The sequence below is a fragment of the Podarcis melisellensis genome (genome assembly GCF_964234715.1).
Source record: "Podarcis melisellensis genome assembly, chromosome: 1".
Taxonomy (NCBI): Eukaryota; Metazoa; Chordata; class Lepidosauria; order Squamata; family Lacertidae; genus Podarcis; species Podarcis melisellensis.
In genome coordinates this window covers 102321766-102340469 of record NC_138528.1, presented here as the reverse complement: position 1 = coordinate 102340469, position 18704 = coordinate 102321766, and the positions used below count along the sequence as shown (strand labels likewise).

The 18704-nt window shown below is 41.3% G+C and overlaps 1 protein-coding gene across 1 annotated transcript; it reads left to right on the top strand.

The window, feature by feature from the left end:
* The first annotated feature begins 834 nt into the window (after positions 1–834).
* ARL5A (ARF like GTPase 5A) lies at positions 835–17923 on the top strand. Its single transcript, XM_081930022.1, has 6 exons — positions 835–1031; positions 7501–7561; positions 9193–9340; positions 11290–11373; positions 13062–13213; positions 14338–17923. The coding sequence occupies exons 1-6, from the start codon at positions 986–988 to the stop codon at positions 14384–14386; spliced, it is 540 nt and encodes a 179-aa protein (XP_081786148.1). The 5' UTR covers positions 835–985; the 3' UTR covers positions 14387–17923.
* Positions 17924–18704: the final 781 nt, after the last annotated feature.

Sequence of the window (18704 nt, the reverse complement as noted above, 5' to 3'; positions counted from 1 at the left end):
TCCATATTCCAAGAAACCCCAAACTCCTTCGAGCTCTGCCGATGCTTTTAGCCTACGAGGTGCCTTTATAAGGAGGGCAATTTGCCAAACCCTAAAGTAACGGACGAAAAAGATCCCGAAACGCCATACAATTCCTATTATTTATTTATTCGAGCCATTTTGACTGAAGTTTCGAAACATTAAAGGAGCCGAAGAGCCAGCGAGCCACCCCTCCCTTCCAGAGGACGAAAAGAAGGCAACACGTTAGTGCCTACGCCCGCCATCTCCCTAACTGCCTCCGAGCCAAAGAGCAGCAACGCAGCCCGGCGCCTCGCACGAGCGGAACCCCTTCTCAGCCAATCACAAAGCGGGGGCGGGGCGGAGCAGTCTTTGAACTCCCATCGTTCGACGAAGCCCTTGGAGAGTGACGAGCGTTCCCCGCCCACTTGGGTCGACCCCGCCCTCACTCTGCAAACCCCGTCCGCTCTATGCTACGCCCCGCCCCCTGGCGCCGTCGCATCATCCTGCTTGCTCGGCTGGAAAAGCGGCGCTTTGCGGTAGGAGCGGGAGCGCGCACGCACGGACGCTGGCTGACGGACGGGAGCGCTCTCTCAGTTTCCCTCGGACGGTGTCCGGCGGTGCCCAAACACCATCCGTTCCCCTCAGAGCGGCGAGGCCTACGAAAAAAAAAAAAGCGAAGCTCGAGAAGGAGGGGCGGAGAGGAGAGAAGTAGTTGCGGCGAGGCCGGCGGCAATGTCCGCGAGGAGCGGCGAGGGGCGCGCGGCGGCGGCGTTGCTGCGGGCGACCGTCTCCGAGGCGCGGGGCCTGCACCGCCGCCACTACTACTACCACCACCTTCCTGCTGCCGCTCCGCTCCTCCTCACTCCCCGCAGCTGGGCTGTGGCCAGGGACTGAGCGCGGGGGGAGGCCGAGGCCGGGCGGGGAAGAAGAAGTGAGCCGGTGCGGAGCTGCCCCGGGGGGCGGCCGAAGCTCCCGCCGCCTGAGCATGGGAATCCTCTTCGCTCGGATATGGAGGCTGTTCAACCACCAAGGTGAGGGAGAAAGGCAGGCTCGGGCTCCGGCTTCTCCCCAGTCCGTGCGGAGCTGCTGCTCGTCGCGTAGCCGAGGGAGGCCGACGGCGGGCGGACGGGCTTCGGGGTGTGAGGCGCCGCTTCTGCCTTCCTGGTGGCGCTCGAGGTCAAGAGAGCGAGGAGTTGGGGGGGGGCAAAGGGGGAGCCCCGAAGGACCTGAGGCAGCAGCTTTGGAGGCGCCCCTCCCCCCCCCGCAGGGCTGAGCATCTGTTATGGTCACCTTTCCCTTAGGTGGGATCAAAGTGCGGGCACAACTCACCCAGCAGCTGAATACAATCGTTCCCGGGGGGGGGGGCAAGGTGAAAAAAGTCTTCTGCTTTCTTTCTCCTGGTTCGGGTTGTGAAAAGGAAAGCGGGTGAGGGAAGGAAGCGCGCAGAACTATTTTCCTGTGTGTATGGGAGCCGCTCTCGCTTGTGTGAATGTAGGGAAAAGGGCAGTGCTGGGTCTCGCCTCAAAGGGCAGCTGTGGAAGAGGGGAAAAAGATACTGAGAATGCAAGTGAAGTGTTTTGAACAGTGCTGTAAAAAATACTAGAGTTAGCCGTTGAGTGGCGATGGTTCAGAGAAATGCAGCAAGGGGAGCGCGTCTGACTAGTATGTGCGGTGAAAGGAAGGTGGGAAGAACGACTTAGCAGCATGTGTTGTAGGAGGGTAATGATTGTTTTTTAAACAGCTGGTGGCATTGACCCTAATGGTGGGAAATTGGGGAGATTAGATTGGGCTTCTAGTGAGAAGCTGGCTTACAGCTGATTGTGTTCTTGTGGTGCCTTTGATTGAGGGAGAATTAAGTATTGCTCAGAACTGAGAAGTCTGCAGTTAATTTTCTGTTATAAGGTGGTACAACACTGCACAATCAATATCTTTCAGTGCTTACCAAATAACTCTTTTGAGAACCTCGTTATTGGGTGGTTGTTTTTATTTTTCATTATGTATTTTGTGATTTTATATTTTGATTTTATAATAATTATGTATTATTCATACCCTGCCCATATGGCTGAGTTTTCCCAGCCACTCTTGTGAATTGCCCTGAGACCTCTGGGTATAGGGCGGTATATAAATACAATAAACTATCATCATCATAATGATAAATACTTGATGAGGTTGTGGAGATTCTCTGGCTGGAAGGAGAGCCTGCAGGGCAAGAGAGGTCCCAAGAAGTAATACTTTTCAGTGGCAAGAGTGATGGAAGGTAGGCTGCATGCACACTGTATATTTAACACACATTTCAACACAAAAAATCCTGGGCACTGTAGTTTACCTTTCACACAGCTACAATTCCTAGCACCTTCAACAAGTTACAGTTCTCAGAAATCTTTGAGATAAATGTTGTTTAAATATATGATGTGGATTCAGCCTTAGGCTTATGTTTTCATCCTTTTTGTTCTGAGAAAGGGGCATGTCACACTTTCTCTTTATAGGCTTTGAGCTCTGCTTTCTGAGCAGGTGCCACCTGAAACCATCTTTGAGAGCTGAAGAGTTGGTTGTCTTGTTTCCCCTTCATCAATAATGGAAAATCTGTAAGGGAACTGAGATGATAATAGGCTGTGTGGAGGAGTTAGGCAGCTAAGAGTTCCATTTTACCTGCATACCAGTGCAAAGACAGCACCACATCTTAGACCAAAGCTATAAGCCATACAATGTAAGGGTTTTGTTTAAGCTGTTGTGACTTAGACACTTATGGAGCAATTCCCTGTCAGTAGGTATACCTGAGCTGCAAGGACTATATATGTGTACAGTGACAACAAACCTATTTTAAAATACTAATTAACTATGTCTCTTACCACTGGACAAGGTTATACTTGTTGGTAAGCTCTTCACCTGTCATTGAAATCAATGCACTGTAGAGGAAAGTCACACACTGTTAAACCTCTGCTAGAAACTGAGATATGAAAGCTAGGAGATAAATGGCACCTTAAACCTAGGTTATGGGTGCAACAATGGAATGTCTAGGCATGGTTTTTAAATAACAATAATACAAAGCTGAAAATGAATGAACTGCAGCTAAAATCTTGTGTTCATTTTTCACATGGTCTAGTCCTCATCTGCAAAAAAACCCAAAGCCATGCTTCCCCAGCCCGCCCCCCTAATATTCTTAAAAAGGTCTCTTCTTCAGTCATTAGAGAGTGACTGGAAGTAGGGAGGCAGGAAAGGGTCCTCCTTTCCTTCCACTGTGCAGTTTTAATCTGAAATATTAGGCGCGGTACTGTGCCCAGAGCTCAGATACTGCTTGCACTAATGAAATTTCCTGTTGCAAAATGCGCCCAGAGCAATAGGATTTTTGAACACTGTGTTGAACACATTACTATAATCCAACCTGGACATAGGGTTCTTTCAGCTCTGTACATTTTCTTGCTAAGTCTGAAACAAGTTCAGACTATATATATTTTCAAACATAGGAAGGAAAGTTAGAATTTGCAGATAAAGAGCTGAATGATTAATAAAGACTCCTGTGTCGCTACATGAGCCATTACTTCTTGCCTTGGGAGAAAGCTGGTCATTTGAGACAAGTGTAGCTACCGTTTCTTGTTGTTATTAGCACATTTCCTGTAGGTCATACAGTAACTAGTATGATTGCTTTTGAGTGTAACAAAATAGCTAGCTGGTGTGTACTAATTGAACTATAGTTATTGTTCTGTTTACAAAATGCAATAGTAAATAGACAGAATTCAACTATGAACTTGGTAAATTAGTGTTAAGATACAGTATAAGTAATTTTCCATTCAACTTTGTAGGGCTTTACATTTTTAAGTTTCTTTTCCCAAATTGAGAAGATTAAAGGTGCACGTGAGCTTAGATGTAAAGTATGCAATGCTTTGACAGTGTGAACATGAAGCATGAGTGCCCCTAAAACTTAAGCATAGTATGCCAACCAGGCGAATGTAACCTTAAGTATCAAAGATATGGTAAAAATATTGTCAATATACCTGGGGTTTTTCCAGGCTTGCTTGCACTTCTCTATTGATGCATGAATGGACATTCTTGCAAAACCTTTGCCCCACTGACCTTATCAGTTCGCTCTCTTTGTGTGCTGGGGAGCTGGAGGTTTCTTGATTGAATCTACCCTGGAATCTGCTGGTGAAAGTCGGGAAATAACATTTAATAATAATGGAGGAGGGGTGGGGAGTGGAGGGTCCCTTTCTGCAGCAGAATGCAAACAACCATTTGATGTTTTCAGGTATTTCCATAGTTCTTACAAGTACTGTTAGTGAAACTTCAAGGAGCTGTTCCCAACCCCCACCCAATGCTGTATCTTCATATACACAAGATTGGTGATTTCTGGTGTGTGGAAATCAATTTCTATGCATGATGATTGTTCCTTGCTGCACTGGGGTTATTGTATATAAAATGGAGCACTCAGTGAAACAACTTTCTATGTTATGTAGCTCTGTCTAGTCTTAACCGATCTGTCAGAAAGCAGAAGAACTTACTGTGGCCTGATTGGAAAACTCCAAAATTGCTTACTTTACAAAAAGCTGATGTAATTTCAGTGTTGCTTCAAATACAAGGGCCTCTGGCTGTTTTCAAAGAGCTTTTAAAATTAACTGGGGACTAGGGTTTACCATCAAAGACTTTTATTTATACTTTCATTTAAACAGTTCTTCAGTTAAATTTGAATATATTTGCACATTATCAAATCCCCAATAAAGATAGTTTTTTGAGGACACCGTTACCACTGCTTGAAAGGAAGGAATATTGAATCTGTTCTCTCTCCCTCCCAATATAGTAATTTTTTGACTTTCAAATAGTGAACTCTTCCATGGCAGGGAACGTTCTCTAAAAGACAGAATGCTTGCTACTGATTTCCCCCCACAGCTTGTAGGGGTGTGTGTGTGTTCTCTCAATTCATGTGGCATGAAGCTGAAATACCACAGGCTTGGTCTCGTTACGCCCAGCCTTTTCCTTCCCTCTTTGCGCTTTAGACTTCTGCGCAGGGTAGGCGACGGAAGGGGCGTGCTTCCCTCCTTGCCTGCTTGGCCAGGAGTGGTGCTGAGGCTCCCACCATCATCCTCTGGTCCTTTCACCTCTTCTTCACTGGAGGTGGGGCTTTCCTCATCACCAGAAGAGGAACTGCTTCGCAAGATTTTCAGAGGCTCCCTGTAACACAACTGCCCCCCTGTTTCCCGCCCCTGTTCCGATGGCAGTTCCCTGACAGTTCCCATCATCCCTGACCACTGGTCCTGCTAGCTAGGGATCATGGGAGTTGTACGCCAAAAACATCTAGAGGGCCGAGTTTGAGGAAGCCTGCCCTAAAACATCTTTTCAGTGCCCAAGTATTTTGTGGTAGATACACGAGCCTCCTTGGCAGATGTTAATGTGGAAAGGGCTTTCTGAAGGTAAAAAACGAGAAAAGTAATATCTCAAAAACCAAGACAGCTATAAAAAGTAAGCAAACATTCCTTTAGGCTTAGCCCAATCCATAATTAAATCAGTTGCGGAAAATTTTAATCTAATTATTTCGTTGATTTAGCTACTGATTAAATCATGCAACCTTACTAGAAACCTTAGATTGCCAAAAGAAATAAATAACTCACTCTAGTTGCTAATCAAATAGTGTAGGCACTTAAGATCCCCCTTCTTTGTCATGCTGCAGATCCTTTGTTCCAAGTGCTTCTTCATGATTCATCCTGCTAGCAACACAATATAATTCTCAAACTTCAGTATAGATACTAATGTTTTGGTGGGATTCAGGAGAGTTGCCTATGATTTTTTTTAACAATATTGTGCTGTTGTGCAGTAGAGTTTAATATTCCCTATTGCTAGAAACATTCTGCAAAACCCCACACTATTGATTTAAAAATACTTAGCTTGCCCTTCTATAACATTTTCTCCCATTTCCCCAACTTGCCTTAAGTGCATCAGTGTGGTTTATGTTATGTTGAAGTAAAAACTGGCCTGGTTTGCATGTATTTAAGCCACTATCCCATAAAATTTCCACCAATTTCCACTAAAGCCCTCATGTCCTATCTGGTGGCTTGCCTCTGCTGCATGTTAAAGAAAAATGCTTGGCATTACCCTTTTGAAAAGCAGGAAGAAGAAACTTTGAGCTGCCCAGAGTGGCTGGGGAAACTCAGCCAGATGGGCAGGGTATAAATAATAAATTATTATTATTATTTGAAAACCTGCCTGGTACAGAACAAGTCCTTTAGCAAGTATGGGAAGCTTATTGTTTGTTTTTGTATGATAAATAAAGTAGTTATTCTGAAAAGGAAGTTGGCACACAATGATTATTTATTTACTGAAGCCCTGCCTTTCCAGCTTTAAGATCTACAAGGTGCCTGAACAACAAAACAATTACAAACATTGTGGTGGTATACATAGAGCTATGTGGCATGAAGCTTCCCGTAACTTGTATAGGTTGTTGAATACTGCATGAGAGACCAGGGGTGCCAACTCGAATAAAATATTGCGGGGGCCCAGGTAAGCCCCGCCCTGCATAATCAATCATATGACGCAGTGCATGCACACCATTTGAATGGGAATGCAAGTCAACTTTGTGGGTGCCCAGTTCCTTCAAATATTTTATTGTGGGGGCTGAAGCCCCTACAGCCCTTAGGAGATGGCTCCTATGTGAGAGACTTAATATAGTATGAAAGACTGGTACCAGTATACAGTAAGGCCCTGCTTGGGAGGGAGAAGGGGAGGAAGTAGCCATGTTATTGCTTGTATGGCACTGTATTACCAGGTAGAGGTGAGTGAGTGAGTGAGCTGGTTGTATATTTACATTTAATGTTGCCAGGGTGTTTTTTTTAATGCCAGATGTATGCTTAATGACAAGTGGTTGGTTGGGGATTAGCTGTGTTACGGTTATGGTTGGTAAGAATGGTTGAGAGTATGTGAGAGAGTGCTCAGGGAGATGTTACTGTGGGAGATGTTGGGGGGGGGCTAACTCACTTACCTTGTTTAGCTGCTAATGATGCTTTAATATTCGTATTGCATTTTTGTATTGGTATTTCTCCTTGTGTTTTTAATGTTTAAGAAAATGGACCAGAGTCAGCTAACAGGTCCCACTAGTGGAAGCCTGCACAAGATTTCTGCTAGAGGAGAAGGGCTTAACCCTATCTCCTCCTCCTACACTCATCCCAATTGGTTCTGGACAGGTGGGAGAACCCCCAGAATTCGGGGGTGGGGAGAGAAGTGGGGAAATCACTCCACCACACAAGCGGAAATGCTTGCACAAATGGGAGAGATCTCCTAAGCGCTATGTTGAATTCCTTCCAATATTTTGCTTTCTTGTCTGCACGCTGCCTTTAAATGAAGGTGGTTTTCTAGTTTCATTCACAATGTTTTATTTTGATCTTTTATAATGTTATACTTAATGTTTAAAGATACACTGTAAATAACTTGGATTTCCTTTGGAAATGTGATGCAATATAGAAATTATCTAAATAAATAACTAGCTCCTCATTTGCTCTCTTTTTTCCCTCCCTCCAGAGCACAAAGTGATCATTGTTGGCCTTGATAATGCAGGAAAAACAACCATTCTTTATCAGTTGTAAGTATGAAGTTATATGAACAGGTGACTAAAACTGCTTTTCCAGTTCAGGATGCTGAACTAGACAAACTTTGCTTGTTACCTGCCAGTAGTCGGCCAGATTCCACAGGACTCGCAATCCAAACGCAATGCACTCTCAGGAAATTGTTAGACATTGTAACAAATTGTAAGAAATCAGTTATTTCCATTGATTCCTGTGGGGGGATTTCTAATGCCTTCCTGATCCCAAATGACAAAAAACCTGAGAAAACCCTCTGAAACTACACCTTTTAAACTTGAATACCACATATGTAATATTGAGGTAGGGGGAATACTTGAGGTTACCATTATAATCATTCAGAGCCAGATTTCGTGATTTGGAGAATGCTGTGTGGTACAGCTCTCACTGGCCCATATCACTTCAGCTTATAGGTGTGGCATTGCATACCTGAATGCTCCTATATTTAGAAGAGAATAGCATGCCCTGCATCAAAGGCATGTCAAGAAGGCAATGGTAGAATATCTCCAACACATTTTCTGAGAGAAAAGCTATGCAATTAGGCAGTTTTGGTTCTGGCACTGGTTAAAGGAATAGGCAATCGAAAGAAAATCTTGTTAGAAAGACAGTGGATATTTTAAATTATGTAAATCTTTCCTTCTGCCTACCCATTAATCTCAGTTTGGACTTAGGCATGAAACAGGTCTAAGCAACAGTCAGGTTTTGTTTTTTAAGCAGGGGTATCGGCTATTGCTGCTTTGTGCCAGAGCCCTAGCTGTACACTGATAACCTTCAGCACCTAGCAAGACTAATTCAGCCTGCAGTCTAAATGCAGCTTCCATGCCACAGCATCCAGCGTACTTCTTGTACTTCTGTACATCCTCTCCCACTTGGCCCATAACCTGTTTTTGTTCTAATATCTCACACCATGAAGTATTTTAGGGAACATGAAAGCTTGCTAATTATTTTGTGAAATTTAGTAGATTCCAATATAAATATTGACAAACTATGGATTTTTGAGTTCTAAATTGTATGGTATTTCATGCTACCTTGAATGTCTCCAAAAAGCAGCTATACTGAGGTTCTGGAGATATGCCAACCTCTTAAATTAAGTTGCTGAATCAAGTGAAAACTCATAAATTAGTTAAGTGTCTTATTGAAATTAAATTCCTAAAAGGTTTTCTCCTAAAAGTAATAACAGTTTTGTTTGGAATTGTGAACAACATTGTCTTCCTCCAAGTTAAGTGTGATAGCCGTATTTTCTTCTTCTGACCTTATAACGTGGTAACTGTTTACTGATACACTGAGACTGTAGTTTACACAGTCCAAATATGCTTAATGCAAATATGATCCACATTTTCTTGAAGCTGCACCCACATGAGCAGTTTGACATGTGACTCAGTGCACCCTGGACATAGCTGCAACATACCAGTGTTATGTTTGCAGGTTACATTGGCAGTTTGATAAAAATGCTGCTTGGGGGTATTGTGTTGTCTGTACCTAGGATATTCTATGTCACGTTTTGATCTCAAAGCAACTACAGGCATAACTGCAGCTGAATGAAGCTCAGACTGCAGAACAGAAAGAAATCTAGACCAAGGAGACCAAGACAGAACATACATCATTCTTACATTTTCTTTTCGTTCCTTTGCAGTTCTATGAATGAAGTAGTGCATACCTCCCCAACCATTGGAAGCAATGTAGAAGAGATTGTTGTTAATAATACACGTTTTCTTATGTGGGATATTGGAGGCCAAGAATCACTTCGATCTTCATGGAACACATACTATACAAACACTGAAGTAAGAATTTGTATAATATAATGCAGCTGGGGATAATTTCATGCAGACCTTTAAAGCAGAATTCAGCCAAAATTAATGCTTTGTCTTCTTGAGTTCAATGAGGAGAGTAAAGGGTTTGCATTGGCAGTATCATGCCCTCAGTTATTAAGGGATCGTTCATATATATATATATATATATATATGTAGGTTTTGGTGTTCTCGGGTGTCTTCCCGTGTAAAAGTTGGGGTGTCTAGGCGACGTTTCGACGAGGTCTCACTCGTCATCTTCAGGCTGGTGCTTTCGGCTTCTTGTTACTGGAACAGAGCAGGATCTCAGTGTTTGAGTTCCTATAAATACTGTTGAGGGGGTGTGGTGTATAGCCTCCAATGTTTTGGGCAGAGAGGAAGTTCCTCGGCTAGTGTGCCTTTTCTTCTTTTGTTCCTTAATTACTTGAGAGATATCTTGAGTGATTTCTTGAGTGATATCCTGAGTACCACTTAGGTGGGTCATTAGGTGTGGATTAGTTGTTAAAGTCTTTGTGTCTTGACCCCTTGAACTTTGTGAAGAGTTTTTCTGAGAAGATGGCTGTACTGCACTTAGTTTTGCTCTGGCTTGGCTTCGTGTATAGGGGCGAGCTGTGGTTTTGTGGCCTGTGTCAGCCAGATCTGTGTAGGGATTGCAGGGGGGTGCAGCATCCGGAGGTGCCACCATGGTTTGGCTACTGGATGGTGTCTGTAATTTATCTGTGGAGAGGGTCTGGGTTTGGGTCTGGTGTGGTTGATTGGTGATGGCGTTCTGTGTGCCTCTGGATCTGGTGTCAGTTTTTGTGGGGAGGGCTAATTTCCAGATGTCTGGCAAGTGGGATGTGTCGCCACGCTTGTTCATGTTGTGAGGGTGTTTCTCTATCTCGATGGCTTCCATGATTATTCTCTTGTGGTGATGTTCCATGTTAAAGAGCAATTTGGAATCTGCAAAATTAATTTCGTGTCCTGTTTCTTTCATGTGTTGGAAAAGAGAGGAAGTTTTTTCTTCTTTTTTGACGGCATTCTTGTGTTCTGCGATACGTGCATTTATTCGTCTGACACCAGATCCAGAGGCACACAGAACGCCATCACCAATCAACCACACCAGACCCAAACCCAGACCCTCTCCACAGATAAATTACAGACACCATCCAGTAGCCAAACCATGGTGGCACCTCCGGATGCTGCACCCCCCTGCAATCCCTACACAGATCTGGCTGACACAGGCCACAAAACCACAGCTCGCCCCTATACACGAAGCCAAGCCAGAGCAAAACTAAGTGCAGTACAGCCATCTTCTCAGAAAAACTCTTCACAAAGTTCAAGGGGTCAAGACACAAAGACTTTAACAACTAATCCACACCTAATGACCCACCTAAGTGGTACTCAGGATATCACTCAAGAAATCACTCAAGATATCTCTCAAGTAATTAAGGAACAAAAGAAGAAAAGGCACACTAGCCGAGGAACTTCCTCTCTGCCCAGAACATTGGAGGCTATACACCACACCCCCTCAACAGTATTTATAGGAACTCAAACACTGAGATCCTGCTCTGTTCCAGTAACAAGAAGCCGAAAGCACCAGCCTGAAGATGACGAGTGAGACCTCGTCGAAACGTCGCCTAGACACCCCAACTTTTACACGGGAAGACACCCGAGAACACCAATATTAACTGCATAATGAGGACTGCATAATGAGGATACCTCAACAATTTTTATAACATAGCTTTTCGGGGGCGGGGGTGACCTTAATCTTTCTGTACTTTGGGGTGGGCTTGGGATGTATGTGAAGAGTCTTTATTTAGTAGTTTGCAGTTACTGATTTTAATGTTACATTTGTTTGAATTATATTACATCAAAAAAAATTATATGCCGTGAGTCGTTTTGAGACATTTTTGTGAAATGACTACTAAATTAAATAACGATAACTCTTCTTTTTCTTTTAGTTTGTGATAGTTGTTGTGGATAGCACAGACAGAGAGAGAATTTCTGTAACTAAAGAAGAACTCTATAAAATGTTAGCACACGAGGTGAGTATGTGCTGGGAATTTTTTATCTAGCTTAAAAAATGCTGCAATAAGTCCGTGTCTTAATGCTAAAGTTCTGTTTCTAACTTCCATTTAGGTAATTATTTCAAGATGGTTCATTTTCTTATAGCTCAGGAGCTATTAGATTTGATACAAATCTCTGGGGCTGTCACCTCTTCTTCAGACATTTCAGAGGCCCCCAAAAGATTTTCACATGTGACTATTTATAGTCGCCATACTGCCTTTTGTGTGAAACTGACATCATTGTTAAAAGTCCTGTGTAGTTTGAGAACAGCTGCTATTGGCCTCAAAACCCTTTCAAAAATAAAACAAAAACCTTAATAGTTGTCAAGTAGTCAGAATGACACCACTATAACCTGCCTTCATTCTCTCTTTACATACTGAAAGGCTATGTTTCCAGCACACTTTTAAATTTATTTAGATCTTTTACATTTGAGAATTGGAGTAGGGAAGCTCAGGCCTGGGGGCTGAATGTAGCCCTCTATCATCAGAAATAGGTGTATGGGATGTTAGTTGCATTGACATGAATGATAAAACAAGTGGCACAGTATATTGCTATAAAACCTTTATTTAGGTTTTCCTCACTCCAGCTTTTACTCCATTCTGTGTTGGAAGGGATAAATGTTTTGTAAAGTTACGCTTGTGACTTTTAACACTAAAAAAGAGGGATCAATGAACACTGTTGGTGATTAAAAAAAAATCCACTTGAACTTAATTTCTGTGTATTTACTAAAAATAAAGTAGGTTCATAGGACTGAGAAAACAAACTTTCAAAGAGCTATGGGGAAATCAGTACACTGGTACCTCTGTATAAGTCCACCCCGTCCAGCGTCCATTTTGGTGGACGTCTGCAGCAAACCCAGAAGTACCGGAACGGGTTACTTCCAGGTTTGCCGCAAAGCAATGCTTTGTCAAGCGTCCTTTTCATCGAGCGTTCGGAGCTCTGGAATGGATCCCAGACTCAAAACAAGGTACCACTCTACACCGGTTTTTGCTCATTCTAGCAGATTCCTCATTGTTTATCTTTCAAACCTTCAAAACCTGGTACCTGTGATGGCAATGATAGGCCAGCTTCCTAATCATGCCCCAGCATTTAAAGCTATAGTGCTTGCAAGCAAGAACTCTTGGTTGCTGCTATGTTTCTTCACATCTAGCACCTCCTGGGAACATAGGCAGGGAGTGGAGAAACATAGTGGCAGTCAGATCTCTTGCTCTGTGGACCTTGGTTTTAGTTTTTAATGTACTGGAGGTGAACAGGAAGCCTGTCACAGATAGTGTCATCAAAATGTGGGATTTGGGGTGGTGGTGGTGGTAAATAAGCCAGTGTTCTGGTAAGTATGCCCTGAAACTATACAGATCAGTTTGGGATCTACCAAATACTGCACTGCAGTTTCAGGGAACCTCAAAGCTTTCTCCAAAACAGTGAACCTAGTTCCTTCTAGGCACAATGGAAGCTTATTCTTTTCTAAGATAGAGTTATCAGTTCCCCCTTTCTTAGAATTGCTGGAAGGTCACCTTTATTTGGGTTGGCCTCTACACCATTAGGTTGCATGGGACCACCATAGTGTGGCTTTACATTTTAAAAAAGCAGGTGTTATTTATCATGCTGGCTTATCATGTTGAATAATGGGGAAACAAACTGGAGACATTTTCTTTTTTTTCCTCTCTAGGACTTGAAAAAAGCAGGTTTGCTCATCTTTGCTAACAAACAGGATGTTAAAGACTGCATGACAGTAGCTGAAATTTCTCAGTTTCTGAAGCTAACCTCAGTTAAAGATCACCAGTGGCACATCCAGGCATGCTGTGCTCTTACTGGCGAAGGGTAAGAAGTCTTTGGTTCATCAATACTTTTCTGAACAGATCTGGTACATGCAACTAATCAAGGGCAATACTTAGTAAACCAGTTAGGTAAATTTATTCCCACTGTCTCCATATGATAACATTTCACCAGTTAATATTTTCCTTTTACAGAACTAAAAAGTAAGGAATCTACCCAAATATATTTTATTCATATATTATTATCATATATCATATATTCACCTTTCCATGGTTTTTCTATTTGTATAGGTAGGAAGTAAAGCCTTGAAGAATTCGTCCTTAAAGCATAATGAACTGTTGAGGGGAGAGGTAAATGAAGGGAAATATGAAGCAAAGGGGAGTTAGCCTTTATGGCTCCCTTGTTTTTAGCAGTTGTGTAGATGGAAGAATTCTGGGCTCACCAAAATTCTATCTTTTATGTAACTGTTAAGGATACAATGGAAAACAGGTAAATGATAGCTCTTGGTGGAATATAAAAAAGAGCTTTTGTAATTCGTTAAAAGCACAGAAATGGCACATACAATAGTAGGGAAAACAGGTGTTTCAGTTAGATGAAGTATCTCTTCTTTCACTTGTGTGTACCAATGGATAAACAAATGGAACTGGCATCAATTAACAACACTCCATATATTTTAATTGTAGTAATAATTTAGCCTTCCAAAGGATAATGCAAAAGTTTCTAGCCCTTGAAGCATTTCACTAGCCCAACTGTCCACAAACCCATGTACAGGCAGCAACCATTTTGTGTATGTCCAAATTATGCATGACGGTCTTTTGGACCCAGAAGAGGACATAATGGGGGCAGAGCAGGGCAAAATGGTCACCACCTATATTGATAATCCTTTTATGTCCATGGAAATTTTTTTAAAAACAGTTCGTTTTTTAAAAAAGTCTTCGCCAGTTACTAGTTGATAAATCATTGCAACAATCTTTCATGGTACAAGAGGCTTATTGTTATTCCCATATTGCAGTTAATTTTTTGGTGCTGGCTGACAGTGGCTTTTGAAGCTACCTATTAAGGTGATATATGAATGGCCAGAGGTTGAAGTTTCTCATACATAGATTATGTATGTATATATAAACAAGGAAGTAACCACTTTTTTCTGAATTTAAATGTTTCATTTGCAGATTGTGCCAAGGACTGGAATGGATGATGTCAAGACTTAAGATCAGATGATTTTTATTCTGCACAGACATTGTACCAAAAAAAGTGCTGGACGTTTGGTCATCTTGACAGCTGTGAATTAATGGCTTATGTGTATTTATAAAATCAAAACTTCATTTGCTACTTTATTTGCTACTTAACACACTAAAGCCACTTCCGACGGAAAGAAAATATTTTGAAGTTCAAACTTGGCTTTCCAGATGCTTCCTCTGGGTGGAGTTCAAATACTACAGCTGACCTTAACTTTAAAGTGAAATCACTTGAAACTGTTTAATAAATAATGTGTGGATTGAGAAAGAAAAGGAGGAATTTTAACTTTTACATTTTATTATTCCAGTCTAATTCATCCAGTTGAAAATGTTGACTTTATTATTCTAGCAAATCAGAAAAGAAAATCAGTGGCACAGGTATTGACTTCCAGTATTGAAACTTACTCGGCTGTGTTTCAGAAAGTGCAATTTTCCCCCCTGTATGTGTACTGTACACTTTGTATACTTATACCTCATGTTAAGGCTGATCGAAATCGGTACAGAAACAGCAAATAGCACTGACTCTTGTCAGCATTCTTGATGCTGAGATCACAACAGTATGTGGATGTCAGGCTTTTTAGTCCAGTTGGACTCCATAAGAGCAGGCTGTTTGGAATTGAAAGTACGCTAATCTGTTTTTTAATTGGACTGTGAAAAACAGTACTAAAAGGGTTACTGCTGACACATCATTTGTATTTTGTCATATTCTGTATGCTATTCTCACGCCACTGGGGATGGTAAAATTCTTTAAGATTGTTTTATATACATTTTGCACCTAAAAATAACCATAAAAAGAAACATGACGTGGTCTATTATTGATAAGGTTTTATATGGCTTAAAATTGGCATCTAGCTGTACTAAACAATAAAATAAAATTGAAAAAGGTTGAGGGAAGTTTAAAAGTTGACATTTCTATGAAGTTGGCTGAGAAAATAGCTTGGAATATGCAGTATAGTTTAAAAACATGCTTATGCCTATGGTTTTTTTATTGGGCCACCCCCATTTGAAGCACCTCTCAGGTGAAGTATATTTGTTATAACTGATAGTGGGACACTGAGTTTGATCCAGACTGAGTTGCATTTAAGTCTCATTGATTTCAGTGGGAGCAAAGTCATGACTATAAATTGTTTATTTAACTACATCTGGGCCAAGTCAATTATTACTTTATAGGAGGCAGAGGTTAAAATCCAGATAGCTATGTTGGTAGCAAACCGCTATCCTGTATAGCAAGCTGCTTTTGAAATTCTCCAGGAATATCTGAAGTATTTTGCTATATTGATTGGAGTGGGATGGCCCCTAAAGAAACAGAAGTCTAAGCGCAGTGCATTCTACTTATGAAGCACTTCTCTGGGTTGCGGAAAGAATCCTGTAATCCATATGAACTACAATTGACAGCTTTACCTGACTCTGTTGCAAAACTCCCAGGGTATTGAGCAATGTGAATAAATTGTTATTTTCCTTCTTAATCAATGTTCAGTCAACACTGTAAAGGCTGATGGTGGTGGGGACAGTGATTTGAAGAGGTGCCATATAATGTAGAAAAAAAAATACTGCTTCTGTTTAAAAGGATGGTAATTCTTCTGAAAGATTTGAAGTATGATTTCAGTGTTCTGAACACTGTGCCTATTCTTTTTATCAGACTTTTGTTTTATTTAGAAGCAAATATATAGCTAGCACCTGATAAACTGGAAAACCTTTTTCTTCCTTTTTTTAAAAATACCATTAAGTACAATTTGCTCCTAAATGACAAAATTGGGTCAATTTTTCTTGAAATTACTACTCTTAGCTCTTGGAATCTGATGGATGAATAAACTAGGCTTGTATGCTGTGGGTTGGCTGGTTTCTACTATATCCCCAAATACAATTAAATTTTACAATTAAATTCTTACAAAACACACACACGCATTATCAGTGCCATCAGTGGTGCATCAGTGTTTTACAAGAGGAGCAATTGCATTCTATTGGTTGTTGTTTAGTCGTGTCCGACTCTTTGTTACCCCATGGACCAGAGCACGCAAAAAGTTACTTAGTTGAATTAAGGACCATGTGATAGCCCAGTGGAATCTTTTACTTTTCTTTGAACATTTTTAACTCCCCAATGCCCTGTCACATGTCAAAAGCAGTTAACAATGAGATGAAAGACGCAGCTGCTTGAAGGAAAAAGTCTGAAGCCCCTTGGGGCTAGTTGCATGGTTCTCAGAAACCTAGCCAAGACATTTTATTTTATCTGCAAATGCATGATTGGAACATATTTAAAATTCTTTGTTTTAGCAAAACTGTCCTTTGCAAGACTTAACTAAAATGCATTAACATTGGGAATATATCCATGTTACCAAATTAAATTTACATATTAAGTACCCCATACTTATATCATCACAATATCTGTATGAGAGTAATGTGGTTTCCTGAACAATATAAGCTTTCCCTCCTGTTAATATAGCTTCTGTCGTGTGTGCTTTTTTTAAGTTTGAGAATTGATTCCTTTACTAGCAGAGCAAACACATTAAATGAAAAGGAAGGTTGCAGGGCAATATAAACTTTTAAGAAAGTCTTAGTGCGTACCGAAGTCTCCAGGGAAGCAAAACACTTAGAAACACATTGGCAGTGCCTATCTTAGATTGGTTGGCTGACCCTCAGCGTTAACAACGTACAGGAAAAGCTTTTCGCACAACTTGTAAGTATTTCATGGATTGGCATTAGCAGCAGTGGGTAGATACCTTCCCTCCTGCCACTCAGACACCCTGGGAGGGCTTAGGAAAGAGCTTAACATAGAGCCCTCACTTAGTCACTCTTATTTTGGGATAAGGGTATGAAGTTACCCATCAATTCTTTGTGGTTATATGTGAAGCAGAAGCCCATTTTCATGTTTTTGTATATTTTTGTCCAAAATAAGCTTTGTAGAGGAAAACAACAACACCTATGTATGTGCATGAATTTAAAACTGAAATTACTGCTATTGCTCGGAAACTTAGCTGGAGAGCTCTGGATGGCATTCTCTCTTTAGAAGTCAAGTTACCCATAACACTAACCCTAATGGATTAAGGGCTGCTTAGCACACACAACATTTTCTACTAGTGTGCAAGAAAAAGTGTACACCATTTTGTGAGTGTGTCTGTGATTGCCAAGATCAAGTGTAAAAATTATATGGTCCTACCTGCTGTTCTATTTTGCAGAGTGAAAAGATAGCATGCTCTGTGATTTTAGCAGAGCATGTGATTGAGGTGAACCATAGGTATTTCCTTAATGGACAGCTTGAGTACTCTTTGTCTGATGCTACCTTGGAATGTACCCAGGTTTATGTCAACCAGTAGAATCATAGGGGCATACAACTGGATTGAAGAATATATCCAAGGTAAGCGGAAAAAAGCAGTTTCTAGATTTTGGTTGGTGGTAGAACTGGTTTTTGGCATTTAGTTCAATACTTTTTTTTTTACTAGCCCTGCCAGCATGCTTCCTTCTGTGCCTATGTATTGCCTACTCGGTGTGTACATTTGTAAATAAACAGATTATTACAAAGGCATTGTAAGACTGCTGCTCTCTTATCCTGTAAAAACTAGTCAGCACAATTTGTGACACTAATCAAGTGTAGTCCACCAGTCCATATTGTGACCTTCAGGGGACTCAAGTGTTGTTTGTTTGTTTTTATTGCTGCCCACAGGTGGCGACTACAAAAAAATTGTCAAGCACTCAAGGGGCAGTAATATGTGGTTTGTTTTAGTAGGTCATGTTAGTTTCCTTAGGTGAAGGAAATATGAAGCAATATACATAAGAATATGTAGTCAAAATGTTAGATGTTTTGGGGATGTAACACCTTTCTGACTGGTTCACTTTATTTTTAGATGATGAATCTTGAAATTACTAAATGCTGCTTCAAAAGTAGTTTGCAATGCTTCTAATAGGGAGGAAAAGATTTTGTGCCGTAACATAGTTCAACAAATGGATTTTCACCTGTCTTGAAATAGGTGATTTTAAAAACAGTAGCATTGTTAAGCTGCATTAATCAGATGGACTGGATTTTGAGAGTACAAAAACAGCTCAGTGGTAAAGCAAATACCGTATTTTTCACTCTATAAGAAGCACCAGACCACAAGACGCACCTAGTTTTTGGAGGAGGAAAACAAGAAAAAAAATATTCTGAATCTCAGAAGCCAGAACAGCAAGAGGGTGAAAGCAGCAATCCCTCTTGCTGTTCTGGCTTCTGGGATAGCTGCGCAGCCTGCATTCACTCCATAAGACGCACACACATTTCCCCTTACTTTTTAGGAGGGAAAAAGTGAGTCTTATACAGCAAAAAATACGGT

Bases quoted from the DNA above. Each gene is read 5' to 3' on its own strand.
- ARL5A (XM_081930022.1), top strand. From the start codon at position 986: ATGGGAATCCTCTTCGCTCGGATATGGAGGCTGTTCAACCACCAAG. The intron at 9,341-11,289 runs GTAAGAATTTGT...TTTTTCTTTTAG, and splicing joins CATACTATACAAACACTGAA to TTTGTGATAGTTGTTGTGGA. The intron at 13,214-14,337 runs GTAAGAAGTCTT...TTTCATTTGCAG, and splicing joins TGTGCTCTTACTGGCGAAGG to ATTGTGCCAAGGACTGGAAT.